Source organism: Hypomesus nipponensis, chromosome 25 (assembly GCF_054491055.1).
Source record: "Hypomesus nipponensis isolate SF chromosome 25, ASM5449105v1, whole genome shotgun sequence".
In the NCBI taxonomy this organism is placed as follows: Eukaryota; Metazoa; Chordata; class Actinopteri; order Osmeriformes; family Osmeridae; genus Hypomesus; species Hypomesus nipponensis.
The window spans coordinates 8352295-8378484 of NC_140385.1; the positions used below are offsets into that span (position 1 = coordinate 8352295).

The window sequence follows — 26190 nt, forward strand, 5'->3', positions numbered from 1 at the left end:
CTCTCTCCTCCACTCACTCCTCCACTCTCTCCTCCACTCACTCCCTCTCTCTCTCACACTCTCTCTCACTCACTCTCACCACTCTCACCACTCTCTCCCCCTCCCCCCCCCCCCCCCTCTCTCTCTCTCTCTCTCTCCCCCCTCCCCCTCCCCCCTCCCTCCCTCTCTCTCTCTCTCTCTCTCTCTCTCTCTCTCTCTCTCTCTCTCTCTGTCTCTGTCTCTGTCTGTGTCTCTCTCTCTCTCCCTCTCTCTCTGTCTCCTTCGCTCTCTCTCTCCTTCTTCTAAGTCCCCTCCTTATTTAATCTTTTCATCTCTCTCCTGCCCCTAAAGCTGGCACGTACACACACACTCACACGCACACACAATAATATTATTGTACACAGACATTCCCGTCCTCACACACAAACACGCACACATCTCAATTCTGAATTCAGGCGGTGAAAAAGATTGAATTGAACTGCAGACAGATTTATCTCGCACAAAATATGTATTTAAGACCTCTTTCATTTTGGTCTGGGAGAGGACGAAAAGGCCTTTTACCCATTTATCACCTCCTTACTCAGAAACCCTTCAATCATGGTTCCCTCTTTCAGAACTCTTCTATTCTTATATTTGTCATCATTCTTCTTATTGTCACATCGCCTCATTTCCTTTCATTCCCTGCCTCCTCTCCCTTGCTTGTTTGACCTTTGATGTACAAAATTCCATTCCCCAAACTGTCCCCCTAGAAATGTCGAAAATGATCTCTCCTTTTACTTTCTTTCCACAAAAAAATATCGTAAATGAGACAAGCACAGCTTGTGTGGTCGTGCACGTACAGCATTACAAGCCCAGGGACTTGCGATGGCGATTGATATCCCACAAGCCAAGCTGTCCAGAGCGTGCAATAGATCATCACGGTGGGGGTCCGAGCCAGTTCTGTCCAGCCAATCCCACTAGCTCTAGCTACAGCCAACGATGGCTGACACCAAGATGAACTGGTGTTTTCATTGGCATTGTCTTCCAGGAAGAAAGATCCTGTCTCACCTACATTATGCCCAATGAGACCAAGAAATAGATGGCATTTTTATTTATTCAAACGAGGTGAGTCACACACACACACACACACACACAGAGGCAAGTGGAGAGCCCTGAAGTATATCTATCCCACATGTATAGCTAATCCTGCTGTAAGTCCTGCTTGGCCTCCATATCAAACACAACAGAGAGACGTTTGCGTGCAATTCGCTCGTTAGATCCATCTCCGAAAACAACCTTCCATCCTGATAGCTGCTCCTAAACGGGCTGTGATTGAGGGGCCGGTCAAACGAGGCCTTGGAGAGAGATGGTTAGCTGGAGGCCAAGACTCACGCTAATAGGACTAAGGTTATATCGGAGCTCTGCGATCAGATGGTTGAGATCCCAGCTGTGTGTCTGGAGAGAGAGAGCCCAAAGGAGCTGTGAACAGCCAGGCTCAGCCACAGCAAACATTCAGGATGAAAGAAGTTTGATAACAGTCAGTGTGTCTGTCCTTTTTGTCCTCCTGTCTGTCTTTTCATCTGTCTGTCTGCCTCTTTACCTGTCTGTTTACCTCTGCATGGGCATGTGTCACAGATGTGTCAATGCGTCACGTTTTCAGAACATAGCACTCCTTCTCACGACACATTCCTTTGACAGACATAACCGAAACATTGGCCAACCATCACCTGTGGAACCTGGAACTAACACGGGCTTGGTTTCAGTAGAAGGTGCTCCCCTTACCGTTTGGGGACGTCGAAGGCCTCTCCCAGTTCATCGTATTCCATGTGAAACACGCTGGAGAAGGAGTTCTGAAACACAGTTACACCTGGTTATTGATGTAGGTTATGGCAGCCTTCATTGACCGGGGTCGAGACATGCCAGTGGCTAGTGGAGCTAGCTTAATGCCATTAGGCTCCGATGACAACACACACAAACCCTGCACTTACCGTGGCGCTGAGCCACAATGCAGGGGGGGGGGGGGGGAGAGAGGCAATGTGTGTTTAAGGAAGTGTGCAAGTTTATGCTTCGCGTGTGTGTGTGTGTGGGGGTGATATGTGTGTGTGTGTGTGTGTCGGGAGGGGAGGTGGGGGGGAGGGGAAGAGGAGGGGGGGAGGGGGGGGTATACTCAACCAAGGCAAGGCACAGCCTCCTTAGAGCGAGAGACAGAATGAACACGAATAGGTACGTGTGTGTCAGCAAGTGTGCGTAGGATGTGCGGCCTGCATTTTTCTGTACGTATCAGGTTCGCGGCCCCCCTATCAATTAAAGCACTACCCCGCGTCCCAGCTCCCGAGAAAAAGAAAAGAGTTGATGTATTACCCGTCAAGCACAGCCAGAAGCTGAGTTTATTTCGGCATTCCAGCACTCACGGTTAGCCCCATATAGGGACTAGTTCCCCTCGCGAGGCTCTCCTTTTTCCATCTCTGAGAGACGGGAGGGGAGAGACAGGATGTTGGGCCTTGGAGTGTGTCATCCGCGAGATAAAGGAGGGAATGAGACGTCTTCATTCGCCTTTTTCTGACCCAGAAAAAAAAAACTTGATATCTGCAGTTGCAGTCATTAGTTCACCTGATCTATCTCGCTTTCAGCTGTAGCTTTCATACTAAAACCTAAAATAAAGAATTACTTTTACCATTTACGAGTGGTTCCCTTGGAGGAGGAAGTTTACATGAAAGGCAAATATACTGTAGGTTCGGTGTATATTTTCTGTCGCATATAAATCTTCCAAATAAATTCAACTGTATTGAATAAATGGGACACCGGGGCTAGCTGACTGGTAAAAGCACAGGAGAAAATGAACTAGACGTGTCACATCTGTATTACTTCCTGTGATAAGTAACTGTGGAGTTTATACAGTAGATCTCTACGTCAGAGAGATGAAAACCAGTCCGTGTCGCAGGACGTCTGATGGGCTCAAACCATCGTTATAGTCAGTATCAGAACAAAAAGACAACGTTCCCATTCCTCGTCAACCTGATCTGAGGTGAGAGAAAGGGAGAGACAGAGAAAGAGAGGAGAGAAAGATGGAGAGAGGAAGCGAGAGGGAGAGAGGAGAGAGAGAAAGATGGAGAGAGAAAGAGGGACATGCGGGAGAGGGAGAGAGAGAGAGGGGGAGATAGATGAGAGAGGAGAACACATCTGGCTTTCTAACTCCCAACATCTGATTCACTGGCTCCCACTGTGGTTTGAACCCAGAGTCTAGCGTGGGAGATGCACCTCTACATAGAGAGGGCTTCTTCACAACAGGAGACCACACTGCAGCTCACAACAGCCCTCCCATGGCCAAGCTAAATGTCAGCACACATCACACGGACACACAAGCACGCCAGCACATGCTGGGCACGCTCACACACACACACACACACACACACACAGGCACAGCTTTCACACCACTCTGAGAACTGAACGAGACACATCTCTCCCCGCGTGCTTAGGTCTGCCAAAGACGCAGTTGACGTGAACAGCGGCTCGCAGCAGTACCTACTGTTTGCTACTGTCAGCGAGACCCACACAGGCGCCCCTGACAACAGGCTCTGGGGGGTTCGTCTGAGGCTGGAGTTTGTCATTTAGGAGTCCTCTTTGCCCAAGGACGTTTATATTGGGTTGTATACTGTGCGTCTGGATTGAGGCAGAGCAGACATCCATGTTGACATAGGCATATGAGGTTGTCACACGTGTGACAACAGTAAAAGCAAGTGAGGCTGAGAGGTAAGGGCCAGAATGAGAGAGCAGAGGCCTGTTAAGTGAGAAAGAGAGAGAGAGACAGAGAGACAGAGAGAGAGAGAGAGAGAGAGAGAGAGAGAGAGAGAGAGAGAGAGAGAGAGAGAGAGAGAGAGAGAGAGAGAGAGAGAAGAGAGACAGAGAGACAGAGAGAGAGAGAGAGAGAGAGAGAGAGAGAGAGACAGAGAGAGAGAGAGAGAGAGAGAGAGAGAGAGAGAGAGAGAGAGAGAGAGAGGGAGAGAGAGAGACAGAGAGAGAGAGAGAGAGAGAGAGAGAGAGAGAGAGAGAGAGAGAGAGAGAGACAGAGAGACAGAGAGACAGAGAGACAGAGAGACAGAGAGAGAGAGAGAGAGAGAGAGAGAGAGAGAGGGGGGGGGGGAGTCAGGGAGGAGAGAGACACAGAATTGGAGAATTAGCTGGTCTTGTGAGGTACACACACACACACTAAGCTCTCCATACTTGACTCCAGGCCAAGCTGTCCAGTTAAAATCCAGTTCTAATAAAGCTGCTGAGCATCACAGTGGATATCCACTGAAGCCAGTGACATCATCGACCCCCGTAGTTGCTGGAAGTCTCCAAAGCGACCGTGATTCCAACCTCTTCCACGACCAGATATCAACCACAGGTTGACATCAGCATAGCGGTCAAAACATGACGGCGTGTTTGGGACTGAACCTGTCTCAGATATCATTAACAGTGGTGACAATCTTGAAATGTTACTTCAAACACGGTTAAAGAATGGGTCTGTTATTCCTGTTCATTAGGGAACAGCGCTGGCTGGATGAAGTGTTCTCATTCTCTCTCAACGGGTAAATATTCGAGAGGTGTTTGACTGGAGAGTGAGGAGATGTTTGTGTAGCACACATGCACACACACACGCACACACAGGTATGGACAAACAGAGCGCCACACACAAACACACACAGATATGGACACACAAAACACCACACACACAGATATGGACACGCAAAACACCACACACACAGATATGAACACTCCAGAATAGAACACACACACGTCCCGGTATGGATACACGGAACAACATCACACACACACTCTGTCACGCAGTAGTATTAGCTGGACTATCTTCCTGTTCTTAGGATGACTCTCTGACTCCTCCTGGTCAGAACTTCTCCCACTATCACTTTGGTCCAAATTGCGATGTCTGGGATGGAAAAGCTTTTAGCTGACTGAAGTCATCTCCATCCTCTCTCCTTTTTTAAGCACCAACCCCCCCCCCCCCCCCACACACACACACACAGCAGGGAGAGAGCCCCTGTCTTCGCTCCCGTATAAATCACACACTCAACCCACAGTCAAAACTTAATTGTGTGTGTGTGTGTGTGCTTCTCAGTCTGACTTTTCCGAGAATATTGTAGCTGCCGTTTGTGTTCAAGTGTGTGTGTTTGTATGTGTTTTTCTGTATGTGAATGTGTGTGTGTGTATATAGTGTGTGTGTGTGTGTGTGTGTGTGAGTATGTTGCCTGTGGCTGTTTTATAAAAACAGTTCCAATGTTGTAGACAGAACTCTCCACCTACACTCCCATCACATGACACAACCGCACACCCCCTTAGGCTGTGTGTGTGTGTGTGTGAGTGTGTGCGCATGCACGCTTGAAAGTCCACGCGCGAGGAGAGCCCCTGAAATCTACCCCCCAGATCACTGTCATTTTCCATCAAAGGTCAAACGAGGTCCAGCCTCCTCCTCCTCCTCCTGCTGGATGGAAGCAGACGTGTCCGGGTCTCCGGCCCAATCGTCCACGCTCTCCCTCCTGACGGCGGGAGGCGGAGCCTCAGCGTTCGTACTGGCGTCTCGCCGTGCGAGCAGGCACTAGCAGAGCGCATCTGTATCGCTCCGGAGTACAGCTATAGTATTCGCCCAATCATGGGCCACAGCAGTTTCTCCACTGTGGAACCCACAGCCTCCCTCATGGACAGACTAAACAAGCCAGAGGTCACTGCCTGCGCTGTTCTGGTAGGTTCTGGAAAGACACATTTCTTTCATCTTTCCATCCCACACACACAGGATACAGGCATAGGCACAAACGTTTCATAAGCAAGTCCGCAGGAACACACAAACAAACACTCCTATCAACAAACAAGTTCACAAGTTCCTATTATATTGGAAAACGGTCATTCGATGTCTGAAATATTATATCTGTTAGTAGGTCCCAGCTAGCATAAATTGGTGTACTGCAGGGGGATGTGTGTGTTTGCAGTCTGGCTGTGCAAGCTCAAAGGCAGACAGAAAGGAGATTCACAGAGTAGAACAAACAGAATAACTAAGCTTTTTTTATATGGTCTCTCTTCTCTCTCTCCCCCTCTCTCTCCCCCTCTCTCTCTCCATGCTTCTGCCCTCTGCTTCCTCTAAAGACTTTCTGTTGACTTCAATATGCCTCACTGTCGATCCTCTCCCTCTCTTCCGCTTTCCTTCAGCCTTTTATCATTCCTCTGTTTTTTTCTGTTCTTCTTTAATGAATTATTTTGCTCAGTGTGAACCTCTGTCGACAGGCTGGCTGGTCCCCCCCCTCCCCTCCCCCCGGGCCCTCAAACTGTCTTTCCTCCGTGACATTTGGATTGTGTTCGCTCGCTGTCAGTGTGTGCGCGCGTGTGTGTGTCTGAGAGAAAATGGACGGAATCAGGATTGCTTGACGAGTGAGTGTGGTTTAGTGTGGGTGTGTGCGTGCGTGTGTGTGAGTACTCACCAAAGAGTCTCCGTCGGCTATGAAGACAGTGCATCCCTGTGCCTGCATGAAGGAGAGGATGGTGCCCGCAATCTTCCTCAGCAGAACCTCTAAAGATTGCTGCTCCTCAAAGATCAGACTGGCCAGGTCCAGGAGAACCTACACACACACACACACACACATTCAAGCATGTGCAAACACAGGCATGTGCAAATACACAGGTACACCGCATGGACCCCCACGTTATACACACACACACCCTCCTGTCACCTGATTGCGTCTGTTCTCCAGCTGGGAGGTCTGGTAGAGCTGCGCGTTGTGCAGGACGATCCCCGAGAACGCCAGGTAGGACGAGAAATCCTGCCAGGGTGGAGCACCGTGAGCGGGGATCACAACGTGACATTTACACCGATGGGGGGTGAGGGCCAAACCGAGAGACAGACCTGGCAACCCGAAAGGTCACTCGAGGATGACAGAGGAGGGGATAGTGTAGAGAGAGAGCGAGAGAGAGACAGAGAGCGAGACGACAGTCGAGGGGGTGATTGAAAGGAAAGTGGAGTCTGAGATGAAGGGCAGAGAGAGAGAGAGAGAGAGAGAGAGAGAGAGAGAGAGAGAGAGAGAGAGAGAGGAGGAGAACTGGAGGAGAGTGAAAGTGATGAGGAGTTTGCCTCTCTCCCCTACCTTCTCGTCCTGCTCAGTGAAGGTGCTATTCTCTCCACACTTCTTATTGATGGCCTGCGCCACTCCCACCACCTGGGGGATGAAAGGAGGAGAGGAGCGAGGGGGGGGGGAAGAGAGAGAGAAAGAGAGAGAGGGCGAGAGCAGATGAAACACACGCAGAAAGAGGATCCATCAAAATCTAGACAACCCATACGGATTTTCAAAGTGGAGGTAAATTCCTTCTGAGCTCCATGTCTGTTTGTGATTCAATCAGGGCACACGCTGGAAACAATCTAAATCTTACCAAGTATATTTGTCTATTTTGTTTCGTCCAATTTCACTACTACACATCAAATAAGACACAATCACATAACAAGTAACAATTCAGTGAGACATTGTTTAGTGAAATAGTCTTTAAAATCATTGTTTTCAGTCGTATCTCAATCTCAGATGAAACATTTTTGAAGTGTCATTCGGTTGTTAAGTTGCTGTACTATTGATTGAAGATGGCCTTGTTTCCAGAAGAAAAAAAATCAAGTATGTTTGACAGTGTGTGTGTGTGTGGATAGTATGTGTGTGTGTGTGTGGATAGTGTGTGTGTGTGTGTGTGTGTGTGTGGTTACCTCCTCTCTGTGGTTCTTGATGGGCATACAGAGGATGCTCTGTGTCTTGTAGCCAGTGATCTGGTCCACCTCAGCATTAAACCTGGGGTCCTGGAGGGAACACACACACGCCAAACCTCAACATCACCGTGTCAATGTAAAGAACCAGCGTACGTTTGTACAGTCGACAACAATACACCTAAAACACAACAAATGCAAAGGAAAACAAAAAGACTGGAACAAACACATGTGTGAATGCCGTCATCCGCAAACGACTCCCGAAACACCTGTAGCAAGTAAGAGGAGACACAGGAACCCACACAGGAACCGGGTGCCTTTGAAAAGGTCATGGGAGAACGTGGAGGGCTGTGTGCGGTAGCGGAGCGGGCCGTCCAGGCTGCGTCTCAGTCAGACTGAGCGCTCGGAGAGCTAGCGCTCATCCTGCCCCTCCACCAACGCGCTGACCTTTAACCACACTCTGCTTCCATTACCATTAGCCTGCACGCTTAGGGGGACCTGCGAGTGTGCGTGTGTGTGCGCGTGAGAGAGTGTGTGTGTGTGTGTAGGCATGCTTTAAAATGACTGCAACCCGACAACACAGTGGTGGATGTGCGTGTGTGTTTGTGTGTGTGTGTGTGTGTATGGGCTTGCTTTACAGTGGTGCGTGTGTGTGTGTGCGTGGGTGAGTGGGTGCCTGCGCGTCCGAGCCCATACCTGACTAACACCCACACAAACACACACATCATTCAGTAGCAAAAAAAGATGAACAAACATCTCATTTTACAGCTACTCCAACCCACAAGTTCATTTCCATCTGAAATCCCTCACGTCATTCAGACAAACTGGCTCCCCATCCCACCTGCCTCCCTCTGGGCTGACGACAGGGAAAGGAGGACACCTGACCTAAATCTTTCAACTCCCACCCCAAATGATTCTAATCGGAAAAAAGTCGAAAAGCGCAATGACTACAGCCAAATGTAGTTTTTGGAGGCACAAGTTCTTCTCTCAGTGTTTAGAAATCCAAAAGATATTTGCTCGGAAACCAAGGAAAACGTTTCAAACATAAGACGAATACAGATGTGTGTTTTTGAAACTGAGACAACACAGTCAGCACACTTAGATGGTACAGTAAGTGTTTATATAGATGAAAACTACCCCACGCCCGCATGCATTCTCCATACCTTATATTTGGTCTGGCTCAAGGAGCTGCCAACTACTTTACCCACAGAGGGCAAAACCAATCTAAACATCCGGGGGGGTTCAACTCTGCAGTCTCACTTCCTCTCAGAACATAATCCCACCCACTCTAATGGGAAGTTAACGAGCCAATCACAGGGCCAGGACGTCCCTAGGTAGGCGCAGGATGACGCAGATACACTTCATGGTAGTGAAGCGGTCCACGCAAACACAACGCACATCTGGTATCAGGTTCTACTGACCCAGCTAGTAGCTCAGTCCGGTATATAAACACACACACATACACACACAGCCTCTGTCTCTCTCTAAAGTACAGACACCATGTCTCTCCCTACACACACACACACACAAACACACACCATGTCTCTACTTACACACACACCAGATTAACTGACTAATTGGACGCAGGTGCGACAACAAGGAGCCAATGACTCTTTATTTGTCTCTGCCTCGCTGTCTTTTCTAATCTATCTCTCTCTCTCCCTTTCTCTCTCTCTTTCTCCCTCCCTTTCTCTCTCTCTTTACCTTCTATCCTCCCTCACCCTCTCCCTCTCCCTCCCTCTCCCTGTCTCCTGTCCTCAGTCCTGGTCCCTTGGCGTCTGTACATGAAAACACCCGGCCACTTAGTAAGACTTAGGAGCTATGAATATCAAGCGCACAGTCATGGTTGGGGCCACGTTGGCCAGCAACCGGGGCGTGTTCATCTCTCTGAGGGGCTAGCCAAACAAGCTGCTGTCACACAACGCCACGCTCGTGTCATCGCCGCTCGCACGCACACGCACCAACAGAGAAGTGCAGTACTGTACATGCGATTATCATTGACAAGCACACGTTCGCACAGATTGACCGATGAAGTGTACACGGATGCACACACACACGCGCGCGCGCGCGCTCTGCCACATCTGCACTCTGTCTGGGAGGTACAGGACTCAGCCACGGGGGGTCTGACTGCTGAGGAGGCAGGGTGAGTCTGGAGGCTGTTCACATGACAGCCTGTCTTCCCCACAGATGGCCCCCTCTGTCTCCACACACGCACACACACACACACACACACACACACGCACACACACACGCACACACACACACACACACACACACACACACACACAGGAGCTCTAAAAGCATGTAAAAATAAACAATCTGTGCTCACAAACACACACACATACATACACACACAAATACATACATACATACAAATATATATACAAACATACATGCACAGGAGCTCTTTAAGCATGTAAAAAAGACTTTAAAAAAGAAAACCATCTGTGCTCACACACACACACACACACAGAGAGAACCCTTCAACGTATCTCTATATTGACTTATAGCCATGAAGGAAAGCTGAGCTTTTAAGTTCTGGGGGCTAGAGTTGTGACATCACTAGAGGTCAAAAGGCATTCCCTAAAATGCTCTCCTGGGTACAGGGCATGGTAACGTGACCTTGGCAACATCACACAGCCAGGACTACATGAACCTAACTCATAGACAACCCTGCTCTCCTTCCCCCCACTATACACTACACCAAGTGTAATGTTATACTGCAATTTATATGGCAAAAACTCTCCCCCAATGTATTGAGATGTGACCAGGGTTCGCACATGATATGCAGTAATTGTATTTATTGCACGAAACACATTAGACATTACATACCCATGACTGTACCTGCCCTAAAAAAAAATGACCCAAAATGTTTTTTATGAAATCTTTTAAAAAGTTGATTGATACGTCATGGTCCATGATAAGACCGGGATCCCGGGATGGAAAGGAGGTTTATTGATGCGTGTTGAAACGTGACACCAGACAGGGGGGACCAGAGCACTGCTGTCTGGGGACCAGGTGTCAGTTCACACGTATGTCGCAGCTCCTAAGTAAAAGACCAGGTCAACTCACATGTATCTTTGTGTGTGTGTGTGTGAGCGAAGCTGTGTGTGTGTGTGAGCGTGTGTGTTTTAGTCTGCGTGAGTACGTGCGTGTATGTGTGTGAGTGTGTGTCTGCTTTGAGTGTGTGTGTGTGTGTGTGTGTGTGTGTGTGTGTGTGAATATGTGAGTGTGTAGGTGTGTGTGTGTGTACATCCTGCGGTCCTCCATCGGTGACCTCTGACCTCCACGCTGCTGTGTCTGTCTGTGGTCTGGACTTGGACGGACCCTCACAAGTCCTGTGCTCAGTCAGCAAAGACCCATGAAAGACTCCCAAAACACACAAACACACACACACACACGTCCCTCACCCCTACCCACACAAACCCAAATACACACACCCTTTCCCCAATTCCTTCCACACACACACACATTTGCACACAAACCACCTCATTACAGTCAGCATCATAATCCTCTCCTTCACAGAACCCCAGAAGGGCTTCCATGCACGACACCCGACACCCTGCGCTAAGAAGCGAGAGAGGCCGCAAAAAAAGAGAGGAGAAACAGCAGAGCGAGAGGGCGAGCGAGCGAGGGAGACGGTCCGACTCACTTCGTAAGCGTTCTTGATGTTGAGGGGCTGCCCGGTGGCAGCCACATGACCCACGATGCCCTTGTTCCACTCCAGGCGGATGCAGTTATTGGATACTTCCTCCAGCGTGGAGCCCTCGGCCACGTCGAACAGACGGCTCACCAGGAACTTCCTGTTGGAGCTGTCCTCGCACACCTGGGATTGGTCGGAGAGGGGAGGGACGGTCGGTGATGTCATACAGGCGGTCATGTTCAGATGTTCTTCCAAAACAGACAGGCAAACACTTTACAGTGCTACGGCCCACTAACTGACTACGGATGTTGTAATGTCGCTTGTTGAGCGTGGATAAAAGGATTTCAAAGAAATACATTTCTGAAAGATTGAGGCAAAATTATGATAGACCACCTCAAGAAAAAAATCATAGTCCAATTATATATATATATATATATATATATATATATATAAAATTGGCCTTAGTCCATTTTAAACTGATTATTAATAAATATCACTGGTTGTTAACCTCATGGGATTGCAGTATGTTATTACTTCCTGTACATAAAAAAAGAATGAAGCGTATCCAATCACAGGCCCCCTACCCCTGGCGACCACACCCACCAGGAAGAGGGAGTAGCGGTCTGCAGCGATCAGCTCGTTGATGTGGAGGAAGATCCTGTGGCAGAGTGCCGTCACGTCCAGGTGACTGGACACATCCCTCACCAGCTCCAGCAGCCGGGCGCAGCGGTCCCCGCCCCGGGCCCCTCCTCCGCCTCCCTCCCCCATCACCTGGGCCCTCAGGGGCACGGGGCCCCGCTCCGGCTGGTCGGCGTCGCTCACAAACGTCAGGGACCCCTCCGAGTCCTTGACCACGATGGGCCTCAGCGGCCTGTCGAACTCCGAGGCGGAGATCTTGCGGGTGGGGGTGCCGGGGGCCGGGCTGGGGGCCGGGGAGGGGGAGCGCCTGTCGAACAGGCCCAGGGACGGGGGCAGGGAGGCCAGGCAGGGCTGCTCGCCGGGGGCCTGGGGGGCCCTTGGGCCCGGGGGGGCTTCTTTGGACGAGGAGGTGTTGGCGGAGGGCTGGATGGAGTGGACACGCTCAGCGAACCACGCATTCACCATCTCCCTGTCAACAGACAACGGCAAGGGTGTCAAGGACGTCTCCCGGTATTACAGAGCACAGCAGGGAAGCGTCACTGTTAACTAATACACATGGATGAGATGAAAAGGAGCACCAATATGGGACAGCCCCCAGACACTGTGCATATCCGATTAGGAAAGCTTTTACCAGCCAGCAGGCATCGGAGTGTGTGTGTGCGTGTGTGTGTGTGCGCACGTGTGTATGCGCCTGTGTGATTTCTCTAATTGTAGGTCAAGTGGCAGTCTAATCAAGCGACACATGTCTAATCAAGCGACACATGTCTAATCAACACTTGAGCTTCAGGATGTGGACAGTGGACATGCATGAAAACAGAGAACCTCACACACAGAGAACCTCCAGGTTCCACATTAGCAAGACGTCGTCAAGCGGTGGCTTACGATACAGCATCATATCCGGATTTCAAATCATCACGTGCATTACCAAAGAAATACTGGGTACAATTTCGACCATTTCGGAAAAATATCAAAGACGCTGCTCGACTTGTGCAACCCCAGGAAACCCTTTCAGGCAGTAAAAAGCCATCGCCGTGAAATGAGCTGGTCGATTAGGCTGTCGTCCAGACACACAACCACACAACCTGACCACAGCACAACACAGCAAGCCAATGGGAGAGGACCGCTACCCAGCCAAGAATAAGAAATGCCAGTGTGTGTGTGTGTGTGTGTGTGTGTGTGTGTGTGTGTGTGATAGAGGGAGAGAGAGCAAGCAATATGTGTGTGAATGTACGTGGGTTTGGGAGCATGTCCCTGTGTGTGTTAGGACAATGAGAAACCCCTACAGGGTGAGGTTTAACACCTGCAGTGAAAACACTGCACATTCAATAACTCTTAATTTCTTAGCAATAAACAGCCAGTATTTTAATATGCATCCGCATCCACACACACACACACATATCCTTGCTTTAGCAATGCCGTGAGAACAGCAGGAGAGAAAATACTGAAAGGTCTACTTAACTTTGCAAATATGGCTTTCATTCTTATGGAAAATGAGGACATGCTAAAGCTGATTAAATGACTAATGTAGCAGAGTAAAAAATGATACTTGTTTGAAATGTGTCTAGACCTAAATAAAGGACAACCTACTTCTCAGAGATCAAAAGTACCCAAAGTTGCGATGCTGGTCGCCTGTGCCCAACATATTTTTGTTGGTACGGTACGGTTGGTATCAAACAAGTGCACAGTGAAATCATGAGATATTTATAAATATAATTATAATGCTGGGTGAGTATTAACATTTCTTCGAAACGACTAAGCTACTGTACAGCTCTGTTGATGGAGTTTATCCATAGCACTCGTGTGCATTGAAACATTAAAATATATGAACAATGGTTCTTCACGTTTTTTGTCGAAAATGTTTTTTTTTTTAATCAAAGTGTCCAAAAAGTAAGCAAACTCCTCAAGGCAATTTAAATCGCTTGTAGAGAATGGCACAATTAGTAGTGGCACATTCACCACGAACAGTAGTTAATGATTACATGAAGGTCCGTCGCTTTTGCCTATTTAGTGTATAGCACAGTAGTTAATGGTGCTGGAGCCGGAAAGAAAGAAATGAACCAGAACTTGTCTTTTGACCTGGATTAGTCTTACTGTTTGGAATCAACCGAAGTACGTCGCCGTTGTAGACATATCTTACTACATGACACGTTTAAAACAAAACACATACGTCATTAATAAAGCAATCAATCAACGTAAGGTGTCTGTCATTGCAAAAACAGAAACTGGCCGACCGGACTGACAGAAAGGTAGCAAGATTGATAGTCAACTGAAAAAAAAGCGCTCTTGTGTCAGATGCAGCGCGCAATTAACATGTTTACTTTTATCTTACCTTGTAGCCTTTCTCACAAAGTAGGAATGCGCGAACTCCAGGTGGTCGTCAAGCCAAGCTTCCATCCTCTCGCCTTCTGGGGGAAAGCAGCCCTCCATGGTGACGCCAAGATTACCCAATTTATCAGAAAACCATCAACCCAACGACAATGATAGTTGTGACGAAATCAAACAAAGAGCAGTGTGTTTGGTACACTGTTATCAGACGGGCGCCGAGCGCTTCCTACATCGTGAGCGCGTGTGGGTAGACTTCTTTTGAAGAGTGTGTGATTGCTCCAGTGCAGCAACATCGCCCCCCTTCTCCCTCCCCCCCTCCCCTCTCTATCTCTCTCTCTCTCTCTCTCTCTCAGCCCCCTCTTTCTTCAATCGCAGAATTCTCCACTAGTGGAAATGGTTGTTATGGCTGGGTGAACATGTATCCTCGGGGCATTGTGAATTATGGCAGGTTTTATTCATATTTTAAATCACTTACGTGCAATGCCCGGATACATTTACTGTTATCACAAAAGGTAATCTGGAATAAAGAGTAATTCTTTATATGTTCTTAATTCAGTTACCCCCACACACACACACACACAGTGGTAAACACAGCTCCAGTCAATAGCTGTGTCTGTGGAGATCAGAAGAAGTCTCTTGAGTCCAGCCAGTTGGACGGCAGCCATCTCAGTGGTGTTACCTTACCAGCAGATGGTCCCCTGTTTCCCCTGAGAGGTCAAGGCAGCCCCTGGGCCTATGGGAGGGAGACCCCCCAGAATCTGGGCAGGCAAGTGCATGACACTTCCAAGAGACCCTCGAGTCGAAGAGTGAGATGATAACGTCCCGACTTTCCTCTCGATCACGTGCACGCTCAAGAGAGTGCCGTTGTAAAAAAAAAACACGTGTGTGTGTGTGTGCAAATACATAGCCACTTCTACCATCCTCAAGGACACACACTCACACATCTACAGACAGCACTTTGTTCTCAACACACAAAGCAAAGTGGGACACAGGCACAAACACACCCCCTCTCCCTCTCTCTCTCTCTCTCTCTCTCTCTCTCTCCTTCTTTCTCCCTCTCTCTCTCTCTCTGTCCCTCTCTCACACACACACACACACACACACACACACACAGGGACATCGTCAGGCCCTTGGGGAGGTACTCCTATCCATGATCCTCTTTGGTGTGTGGGTGAACTGGTCAAGACTTGTCTGTTTCCCTTCTCAGTTTTAATCTCTCTCTCGCTTTCTCTGTCATCTCTCTCTCTGTCTCCTGCCCCCCCCCCCCAAACACACACACCAGTGTTGTTACTGTGGAACCTAAATCCTGCAGAATGACCACAAACATCAACAAGCAAAAGCTGTTTGAGAACCATAGTGGAGGTGTGAGACGTGTGTGAGTGCGTGTGTGTGTGTGTTTGGAGGATGGCGACCTGTTTTGTGTGTGCATCACTGTGCGTGCGTGTGCATCACTGCATGTGTGTGTGTGTGTGTGTGTGTGTGTGTGTGGAACACTATCCAGTGCTGGAACACTATCCAGGTGTCGCCAGTCAACTGACAGTGAGGGGGGTAAGATGCCCTTGGCTTCAGCGACTAGTCAAACAACACTCCTATTCACCATGGAACTCCCGGGAGTAAATTAAACAGGCCAGACACTATTGTAAACCATGCGCTTGGACTCTGAGATAACCACCCCACAGTAAAACTTTTGATCACGGAACCAATGCTGAGTTCACCATCTACACACGCACACACACCCGAGTATGTGTGCGTATGCAGACACATATACATACAGAGACGCACAAGCAAAGTCCCCACGCACCGCACGCACAGCACACACTAGCCCTCTGTGTCCCCGTCGTCCGGCTCCTTCAGCGGACTTTGCCCCTGAGCGTTGGCGTCCAGAGCCCTGTCAGTAAACAGGCCGGCCCCGACACGAGCCCCCGGACCCACCGCGCTGCCGCCTAGCGGAACAGGCCCGCGGGGACCGGAGGGATGAGATTTTCTCCTTCCTAACTGCAACACTCAACTCTGTTTTTACTGCCCTACAAGCCTATGCAAAGGAACAGGCGGTGAGAAGCAGTGGCGTTTCGTGTTGTGTTTAACTAGTCGCTGCTGGGTAAGTGTGACATTGGATGCCTGACTGGATTTCCTGGGCTAGTGAGACTTGTGAAGTGAGATTTATATCAAGCCTGCAGGGGGAAGAAAAGTGTGTCTGTTGAGGGGAACTCTTCATTTCAACCGCAAGTTGTTTATGCCGTTTATAAACTCAATGTTTATGTTTCAGTTGATAGCGCCGCACAGCATTCTTACACGTTCCGTTAATGTCGACCATGTTTAGATCCCATTTTTACCCTACTTTCTTGCATTGCATACCCTGTGTACCGCCGATGTTCTGATTGGCATTTGTGAAAAAAACCTCCTTGTGGAACGCCTCGACGGTTTGAGTCTGCATTCAAACGAGCTTGCTTGTGTGCTCAGGGCAGCGAACAGGCCGAGAGCAGGGGCGTCACGGCCGCCTTCTGCCTCGTCTGAGGAAACACAGGAGCGGCTCTGTGCAGCGTCAGAGACCAGTGCGAGGCCACTCACGGTCAGTTCTGGAAGCGAAAGAGCTCACCTCGGAACTGGCACGAGTGATGGATTTTGGTCTCGTTCAGGACGTTTTCATCGTTGAGCAGATGCCGTCTCCAAAGCAAACTTACATGAAGTGTTTGTCTACAGGAAGAGAAGCGACTGTGCTCTAAATCCCCGTCATCGCGAGGAGTGCCAGAGACAGAACAACAGGAGACTGGATGTGTGCTGTTCCACATGCACATGAAATGCAATTTCCTGTCGGGAGCAAACTCTAAACGGGCAGACTTCCTGTTTGAGGAGTGGAATCTCTTCTTTGAGACCTGTACGCGATAAAAGAGTTGGTGAACTCTGGTGAAGAGTAGGTGAACTATGAACATCTTCCACAGAGAGTAGGACACAGGAGCCAAACGTCTATTAAGAGTTTTTGGCTGTACACGTGTCTGCACAGGGTCTAAGTGGGTCGTACGTGATTGCGTGTGACTATGTCTGTGTGTGTGCGCGAGTGTGTGTGTGTGTGTGTGTAGATAAAGGCAGAACCTGCCGCCTAGGGACCTCAAACCTGGCACGGTATCGCCAGAGTTTTTTGAGCGATTCCATAATTACCTCTACACGTCCACGGAGGGTAAATGACTCACAACGAGCTCTCGGCAGACGCATTTGAATCCATTTGCATGGCCTTTCAGCTTCTCCCATGAGCCGTATGGAGATCTCCTCCGAAGAGCTCTGACAATGTCGGCTCACCTGCGCTGCCAACAGCACGCCGGCTCTCCTCCTCCCGGGTGTCACGCTACCTCGGTGTGGAACCAAGGTCCGCGCCGAGAACGAGGAACACGTTACCTGTGCTAAATCCATGCTGATTGGATTCATTCAGTGCCAATGAAATGCCTTCGAGTCGACCTCAGAAGAGGGCAGTAATTGGCGAGGTGGTTGACGCCGTTGGAAGTGTCGCTGGAGGGGAGCACGTTCATGACGTGAAAGGCTCTTTATGGCGTGTTTTTTTTTAGCTTGAGATGAAAAAGGGGAGAAGAGAGGTAATGAGATAGGGTTTCTAAAGAGCGCCTACGTAGGCCAATGTTCCCGGACGAACACTGAAAAAAAGGACGGATGATGAAATGGAAAAGTAGATGACAGTGTTCCATCTGAATCAAGATGGATGGTTCTGTAGGAAGCCCAAATGAGTCTGCCATAACTGCCTCTGCTGTCTCTAACAGGATATGATTGGAAAAAAAAACGATTTTATGTTATAAATTATAAATGAATACAAGGGACGCTGTGTTTCCCGTTGAAACTTGAAAGGGCACTGTAGCTGTTGCGGAAAGTTTGTACAGATCAATGTGACTGCATGTCACACCTTTGTTCAATTCTTAACTTTGGGTTTATTTTCATGGTTCAGCTTCCACGCATTATATTAAGATCATACCAGAAAGAGGCTCCCATAGACACACGTAATGTGCATTTACACATCCTTCCAAAATAGAAATGTCAGTATACAGTTTGAACAGACAATAAACATACCTATTGGATTGTAAACATGTACAGTTTTACTCAGAACGGCCTTTTTCCACTCATCTGTAACCCAGATAGGACTTTGGCTCAGATAGCGTGCAGCTCCGAGCCTGGGAATGCTCTCGGACTTTCAGCACTGCTTCATCCATCTCTCAAGCAAGATGCCTGACAGAATCCCAATTACCCTCTAGATTTACGGCCCTTTCAATCCTTATAAGGGGAATCATAACTCAGAAGAGATGGGCTCCCCTATACTCCCAATAGACCACCCTCTGCCCCCAGGACCCCATCTGGAAAGGATCTATCGGTCGGGAAGGTAATAAGTTCCGTGTCATGGATCATACGGACAGCTGTCGGTTGGAAGGATCCAGGCTGGTTTACAGGGACCTTGACTTTCTGGTGGCTGGGTTCTGTACGTCCCCTGTCGGACCCTGAGGGTCAGTAGTGGTTCTTGGCATGGGTAAGCTGGGCAGACGCCCAGGGCGGCATGAAGAGGGGGGTGTGTTCCGACTACCTGGGGCTTTCAGCACAGCAGCCTCCCCTGTCTGCCAGTCCCTGTGAGTGCTGATTAGATAACACTGTCAGGTTGCAGAGATGTATAATTAGTTATCGCACGCACGCGCGCACGCGTACAGGTACACACATTCGCTTTTTCAAACCTCCATTTTCGACTTCCGGGTAAAAATCATGTTCAGAGTAGTTAGTTGCTGAGTGTTAATCCCACCGGGCAGTCTGACAGATGGGGTTGTGTGAAGTAAGGAGGGTCTGAGAAAATCAAGGGCAGGTTGTCAGAAGGAGGAGTCAAGGAGGGATGGATGAGGATGGAAGGATGAGGTTCTCCTGTTCTCCTTACGTCTGAAATGGCTCAGTCCTCCACTCACTTGCTTCGGCCTCAGCTACCAGCAGAGAGCAGCTGTGTGTGTGTGTGAGAGACACACACAGAGAGAGAGAGAGAGAGAGAGAGAGAGAGAGAGAGAGAGAGAGAGAGACAGAGACAGAGACAGAGACAGAGAGAGAGAGAGAGAGAGAGAGAGAGAGAGAGAGAGAGAGAGAGAGAGAGAGAGAGAGAGAGAGAGAGAGAGAGAGAGAGAGAGATAGCTCACAAAGCTGAGCAGGTGTGCTTGTCGGTGTGTGTGCATGTGTGTGTGCGTGTGTGTGTGTGTGTGTGTGTGTGTGTGTGTGTGTGTGCATGTGCACAGGAGTGTGTGCATGTGTGCTGTTATTGTCAAATGAACCCAGTGGAAATACTGGAGGGAGAAGACTGCAGAGTGGAAACACACTCATTACAGCTCCCCGCTGGTAAGATAACCAAACAGAACACAACACGGCCCCAGGGCCTTGGACTCAGTGTCCCAGGTTGCACTTGTGTTCACACAGGGCCAATCTGGGGCAAACCTTCCAAACACTCATTGGTAGTTACTGTAAATGACTCACTCTAAAACTCCATGGTAATGTAGTTTTTTTGGGGATCATGACACCCACTCCACCCAATCATTGTTCTGGGGCCACTGCTGGTCTCAAAAGCACTATGTGTGCAGTACGCTCCGTTCATCAGGACTGTGTGGGTACAGGCTGCTGGACCTCACATTAGCTCGATCAAAGGAGCCACCGGTCAGCTGGCGTACAGTCCGTACTTGCACATATTCTAGCGTGTACCTCTGTCGTAATCAGCACAAGTGCACCACACATAATAGGCTCTGTGCTGGACAATGGATCGTGTGTTGCTCAATGGGTTTCACAGTCTGTCGACACAAAAATAAAACGGTTTAATACGTTGTGTGTGTTTTTTTTGACATCCCCCTCTAACTAAACTCTGTCAAAATCATTGTATTGTGGGCGGCTTCGGATAGAAGAATGGGTTGCCTGACAGTGTGTCAAGACTGCATGTTTTAGATGTTTCCCTGCACCAAAACACTTAGTTCAAGTGGATGGGTCATTATGAAGCGCCGCACAAGGTGAGTTGGTGCAGGATAACATCTAGAACATGTCGGGCAGGGTGTCCCGAGGACCAAGTTTAGGAGACACTGAACTACACTGCAAATGTGAATGGTACTGAACAGTAATGCAAGAGGTTGTTTAAATGCTGAGGGTTTAGATTCTAACACAGTCTCCTATTGTTAGGCACTGCCAGCATTCTGAAAAACTATATATTCTCTCTCTCTCTCTATCTGTGACGTCAAGAGGGTATACCGCCGGAGTTAGCACAATCTTATTAGCAGGGCTACCTGAGGGGAAGACAGAACGTTACGGGTTGGTCTTGACTTTATATGGCCAGCTCGTCTCTCTCTCTCTCTCTCTCTCTCTCTCTCTCTCTCTCTCTCTCTCTCTCTCTCTCTCTCTCTCTCTCTCTCTCTCTCTCTCTCTCTCTCTCTCTCTCTCTCTCTCTCTCTCTCTCTCTCTCTCTCTCTCTCTCTCTCTCTCTCTCTCTCTCTCTCTCTCTCTCTCCTCCCCCCTCTCTCTCTCTCTTTTCTCTGTCTCATTTTCAGAAAATGTCCCGCTGTGTTCATCATTCATTTCACGCTTTCATGTCTAATAAAATCATGCTTCGCCACCGTCTTGAAAGCTGTTCATGAAAATGTTGGTAAAACAATGCATCTATACACACTTGTTGTGTGTAGGAAAATTTAGGAAAATGGATGACTGTTTCAAGAAATGTGTTTTAACAAATGTGAAAAACTGTAAACAAGATAGCATAGGTTGGGTGAACTATGTCCACATTTTTGAGATACTAGCAGCTGAGAGATAATCAGTTGCCCTTAGTTTAAAACAGACCGACATCAGAAAGGCCTAAATCACTTTCGCCATGCAGAAATGAAAACCTACTGCCTAGTTTATTGGCACCCACCCATATTTTAACCACATATTACTTTACAGCGTTCCATGCGATGTCAGATAGTCAAAAGTCTTCAAACATTTTTATAAAGTTTTGTAACTTTGGTAAGTTTATTTTTAAGTATAATTTTGATTTCAGGTTAATTGGTATTCCAGGTTGATTGTTATAATTATACAGGCCCAGTTGAAAACAAAAATAAAACAAAATGAACCCTGATGTGGATTTTAAATGATAGGTGTCTAAAGCACGGCTGTAATTTGATTTCCCACGCACACGCACGCACGCCGAATTAGGCCATGTGGGAGGGTCATTAGTTGCCTGGCAACAGGGCGAGAGTTGTCGACACTGTACAGTAAGTCTCTCTGTTTGAGGCCGAGGGCGGGAAACAGGAGTGAAGATGAGCTCGTTTATCTTCAGCGTCTGCCTCAAGTCTTTATGAGGAAAAACTCCAGAAGTGAGGAGAAGAGGAGATGAGGAGGTGTATCTGGAGCCTGTCGTGAGACCTCCAGGGAACATTCCAGCAGGAAATGATTAAGACTGTAGAACGTCTTCTCGATACTGTGTTTGTTATTATAGTACAGTGGAGAGGCAGGGCTCTGTGCCCTGTCATCTCGTAAACACAAGGCCCCCACGCTGTGACGGATTCATTGAGAATATTCCCCAAATGGTTTTAAAGGAACGTTCCGGGAACCAGAGTTGATGGTTTATGATGAATCTTCACTGGTTCAGGGAATACTTACCATAACTCCAAGAAATTGGAGTCTGTGTATTATACATTAACTTATATTGATTCTCACTTCAAGGACAGTTCGGAGAATTCATTGTTCCTGGAGTTATCTGGGAGTGTGTTACGTGTGCAAGCTGTGTGTGTGTATGTGCTCTTACAACTTTCCTCTTCATGATTTGGAACCTACAGTCAGACTGGACTGGTGTTATCCGTTATTAGGTTTTGAAATAGATAACCTTTTGACCTTCCTTAAAGGTGGGGAACTTTAGGCAGTAGAAGCCAGGAGTCTAGACACCTACCACAGGTCTGAGGAGAGGTAATAAGTGACCTAGTTCAGGTCAGGCATGTGTGTCTTTACTGAGAATAATAAACAGACTTACTGGAAGACATTTTCACACTAGGAGAAAATCAAAGAACTCTGAGAAGCTTATATTGCAGTAAGCGAACGACACAAAGGACACAAAGCCTAAAAATCCAATTCTATTGAGTTCTGCTCTTTTCTGAGAACTTTCTGTCTTTTTTGCTTTTCCGTTCAATCCTGCTCAGCAGCACGTTCCGTCCATTACAGATCACGCATTCCTCCCAGTATGGTCTGACCATCTTCTCAGTCCTCTTTTCTCTCTCTCTCTGTGAGGTTGCCCTCCTTGGTGTGAAATGATCATTGTGCAGTCCGCCCACAAAGAAGAAGAAAAAAAACACGAAACAAGCTCTTATCTGAGAGGGAAAAGAACAATTAACAGAGCCAAGACTTTCAATTTTTCAACTCTGGCATTCTATCAGACAGAAAAGCACATCCTTTCTTTTCATTTCATTCAGAAAGTGGTTCGTCGGGGTTCCTGTTCTACCAGCGGGTGAATGCTAACAGATGTAGCCTCTGTGTCGGCCCATGCCCGGGATGTCAGCCTGGTGATGAATGGGTGGCGCTGCACACCAGACAGGGTGTTGTGAGATGAGAAGCTCCCTGGCATCCATCCTACCCCCCTGGGGTGGTCTGCCAGCCTGCAGCGTGGCAACATGCCCATCGGGGTCTCTCATTGGCTGGCGGGGGAGGGGGGGGGGGTGGTCTCGGGGGGGGTTGGCATACCGCTGCCGTTGTCATAGCAAGGGTACTGGCAGCCCTGGGTGGCACAGCAGTCACAAACAGATATTAATGACCCTGTCCTGGGGTAAATAAACTCTGCGTTAGTTTGTGGTTGGATAGCGTGAGAGGCTGGGCAAAGTCATTTCTAATGGTTTGGTTTTTAGGGGGCTTGCTTAACTGTAACAAAATCAGTAAAGGTTAGGCTTGTGTATGTCAGGATGATCCATGAAAAAAAAGCAATGTTTGAAAAGAGATTTGACCTCCAAACCTTCATGTTATTTTAAGGAACTGGTATTTTCCATGAGTAGACAATGGTATGTGTGCATTGGGTTGGAGTTGAACAAGACTTCAATTGGTCCCATCGCTTTGAACACTTTGGGATGTTTGAACACCTGTCTCTGACTCTGTATAGACCCGATATTAGCCTGACAGAACAAGCTAACAATCCCCTATCCCTCCACTCAGCAGAGAGGACACTGGAAGACTATGGCCATATTTAGGTATCAAACATTCATCTTCCTCTCACAGTCTCTCTGTTTATTCTCGCCCACTCAGTGATTTATTGAATCAATTTAACTCCTCGCATAAACGCTGTGGCGTCTGCGAGTGAAACGGCAACATCGCCAGCGGAAACGATGTCCTCTATTTAGCTTCACGCCGCCCTACTGTCATGGCCTGGTCTCAAGGCTGCCGGGAAATAGGTGACCTGTTCAGTTTAAGTGAAGTTTTAGATATGGCTCTTTGTCATAGACTTTTCCGGAGCCGATGTCATAACTTCCCCGCTGTCCTGACAGTGAGGTGTGAAGGTGTGAGACCGGGGTGTGCACACTTTCACAGCCTGAGGGAGCAATGCTTTCAGGAAGTCACATGGAGGGGAGCCAGCCAGTGAAAACCTGCTCTGTAGTGATGTGAGGATCATGAAGGACTCCTTTTCCACCAATGTAAACCATTTCACCCTTCAGCCGATAAGTTAAACTACCAAAGACTCTCTTTCCACAGCGGCTCCGATTTGACCAACTTGCCCAAGTTATTTTTAGCAAAGTGGGATATGGAATATTTCACACCCCAGAAATGGAAGCGTTGGACAGACTCACTGGGAACTGGGGTTTTCCTTGTCGCCCCCAGAGGGAATAAGTGACTCATGAAACTGTATGAAGAATGTCTCCTACCACAGCAAAGTCTGTCTAGATTAGCAGCGAGAGAAAGACAGTAAAATGGCTTGGCAAGCATGCCAAACAGTATAAGAGAAAGAGAGGGAGAGACAGAGAGAGAGAGACAGAGAGAGAGACAGAGAGAGAGAGAGAGAGAGAGAGAGAGAGAGAGAGAGAGAGAGAGAGAGAGAGAGAGAGAGAGAGAGAGAGCTTGAACACAACTGGGGTCCCCGTCACTAAGCAACCTTGTTCATCCTGCCTGGACATTTGTCATCTCCTGGACGTGATGAAAAGCACATGGCCCTTGCTTATATGTTCCCATTATAAAGTAATAACTTCCAAGCAGGCCTCGCAGTCCTGATCCAAATGAAGTCAGTGACCGGAGCCATTAATCAACCCGTTAGACCAGCAGGGGCTCTCTGTCACCAGAGAAAGAGCAAATCTCCTTCTATAAACAATCCCTCGTGTGTGTGTGTAATCAGAACCTTGATAGGTAGGTTGGCGCTGTGACATACTGTGGTTGAAGATTAAAACAAGGTGCACGTTGTTGAAATGTTTAACAGCAATGGCATGAAACGTAAATTTATGTGAGCCGGAGACTTTACATGGAATTTCAGGTCATTGTAAAAAGGCAGCATAGAGATATGAAAACCACTCAGAGAGCAACATTTTCGTAGTAGATGATCTCGTAATATCTCTTTATAGGCTTTTCCCGTGTTTACATTTTTGTGCAGTGCTAAAAAAATGTCACGTGAACCAGCACACAAGGGCCGAGTTTAAAGAAGAATATACTGTATCAATATTCCTTGAGCTGAGCAGTGTGTTTCTGGACCATAATCCCACTCAACACATTGACCTCAACCTTATAGTCTGGGCTCTGAACCAGAACAGCACAGTCGACTTCAAACAACACCATTCTCTGACCATTCCTCGAATCATAAAACACACCTCGCGACTCAACGCACCCCATCAAAAGTCCTCAACACTTCCACCCAGTCAAGCAGTTCACCCATCCAGCTTGATCTCACACGTGATCCACTCCGACTCTGCCTCCGCCGGGACACAAACAACTGACCGCAGTCACCCGGGGCGGGATCCCTTGGACGCACACACAGAGAGAGCCCTGGAGGCATTTCCACGAGCGGAGCAACTGAACCAGACTGCTGCGTTTCTCATGTGGAATGAGGAGAGGCAGAGAGAGAGAGGCAGAGAGAGAGAGAGAGAGAGAGAGAGAGAGAGGCAGAGAGAGGCAGAGAGAGGCAGAGAGAGGCAGAGAGAGGCAAAGAGAGGCAGAGAGAGAGAGGCAGAGACAGAGACAGAGACAGAGACAGAGACAGAGAGAGAGAGAGAGAGAGAGAGAGAGAGAGAGAGAGAGAGAGAGAGAGAGAGAGAGAGAGAGAGAGAGAGAGAGAGAGAGAGAGAGAGAGAGAGAGAGACGAGCTGGCCATATAAAGTCAAGACCAACCCGTAACGTTCTGTCTTCCCCTCAGGTAGCCCTGCTAATAAGATCGTTCTAACTCCGGCGGTATACCCTCTTGACGTCACAGATAAGCCACCAGAATTGGCGGCAGTACATCCCAGATAAAGAGAAAAATGTTGAGAATGCTCTCTAGCCCTAGCCTTATAAAGAGCAGCGTTTGCAAGAAGTTGGGAGTACATACCAAAGCTAACCTATTTCTGCAAAAACAAGCCCCAGGGTAACCAAGAGGAGTGAAACAATGATTTGGGATCAAAATGAACCTTGTTTGACAGGCTGACAGCATCACGAGACAGAGGATTTGCAGACAGCATTTGACAATCTAGCGCAGAGACCATCAATCATAAACACAGACAGACAGAGAAAGTGAGCTCAAAACAAGATGCTATAGATAGAACAGAAAAGGACAGAAATAGTCGCACCATTTTCCCTCCGATTCAAACAGGAAACTAACCAGAGCAGAGTCTCCACCAAGCTGAGCTCTCCTCGCCTCACGGTCGTCCGGCCAATCAGAATAGTCCATTCTCAAAAGGTCAGAGGTGACTGCTCTGGCGTTTTGGGATGTTTTTTT

The 26190-nt window shown here is 48.3% G+C and overlaps 1 protein-coding gene across 5 annotated transcripts in view; it reads right to left on the bottom strand.

Moving 5' to 3' along the window:
- The window catches only part of pde5ab (phosphodiesterase 5A, cGMP-specific, b), a 41156-nt gene that overhangs the window by 13973 nt on the left and 993 nt on the right, over positions 1 to 26190 (bottom strand). For 2 of the 5 annotated variants that reach the window (XM_084691598.1, XM_084691597.1), the window contains exons 1-8: positions 14296 to 14421; positions 11931 to 12435; positions 11337 to 11510; positions 7688 to 7777; positions 7086 to 7157; positions 6675 to 6764; positions 6426 to 6563; positions 1741 to 1808 (exon numbers count right to left, since the gene is read on the bottom strand). In XM_084691598.1, the coding sequence (XP_084547724.1) occupies positions 1741 to 1808; positions 6426 to 6563; positions 6675 to 6764; positions 7086 to 7157; positions 7688 to 7777; positions 11337 to 11510; positions 11931 to 12435; positions 14296 to 14393 (1235 nt within the window). In that variant the 5' untranslated portion in view covers positions 14394 to 14421. Of the gene's footprint in view, positions 1 to 1740; positions 1809 to 6425; positions 6564 to 6674; positions 6765 to 7085; positions 7158 to 7687; positions 7778 to 11336; positions 11511 to 11930; positions 12436 to 14042; positions 14156 to 14295; positions 14422 to 26190 lie in introns of those variants that run through there. The other 3 variants (XM_084691599.1, XM_084691601.1, XM_084691600.1) reach the window with 3 other exon arrangements.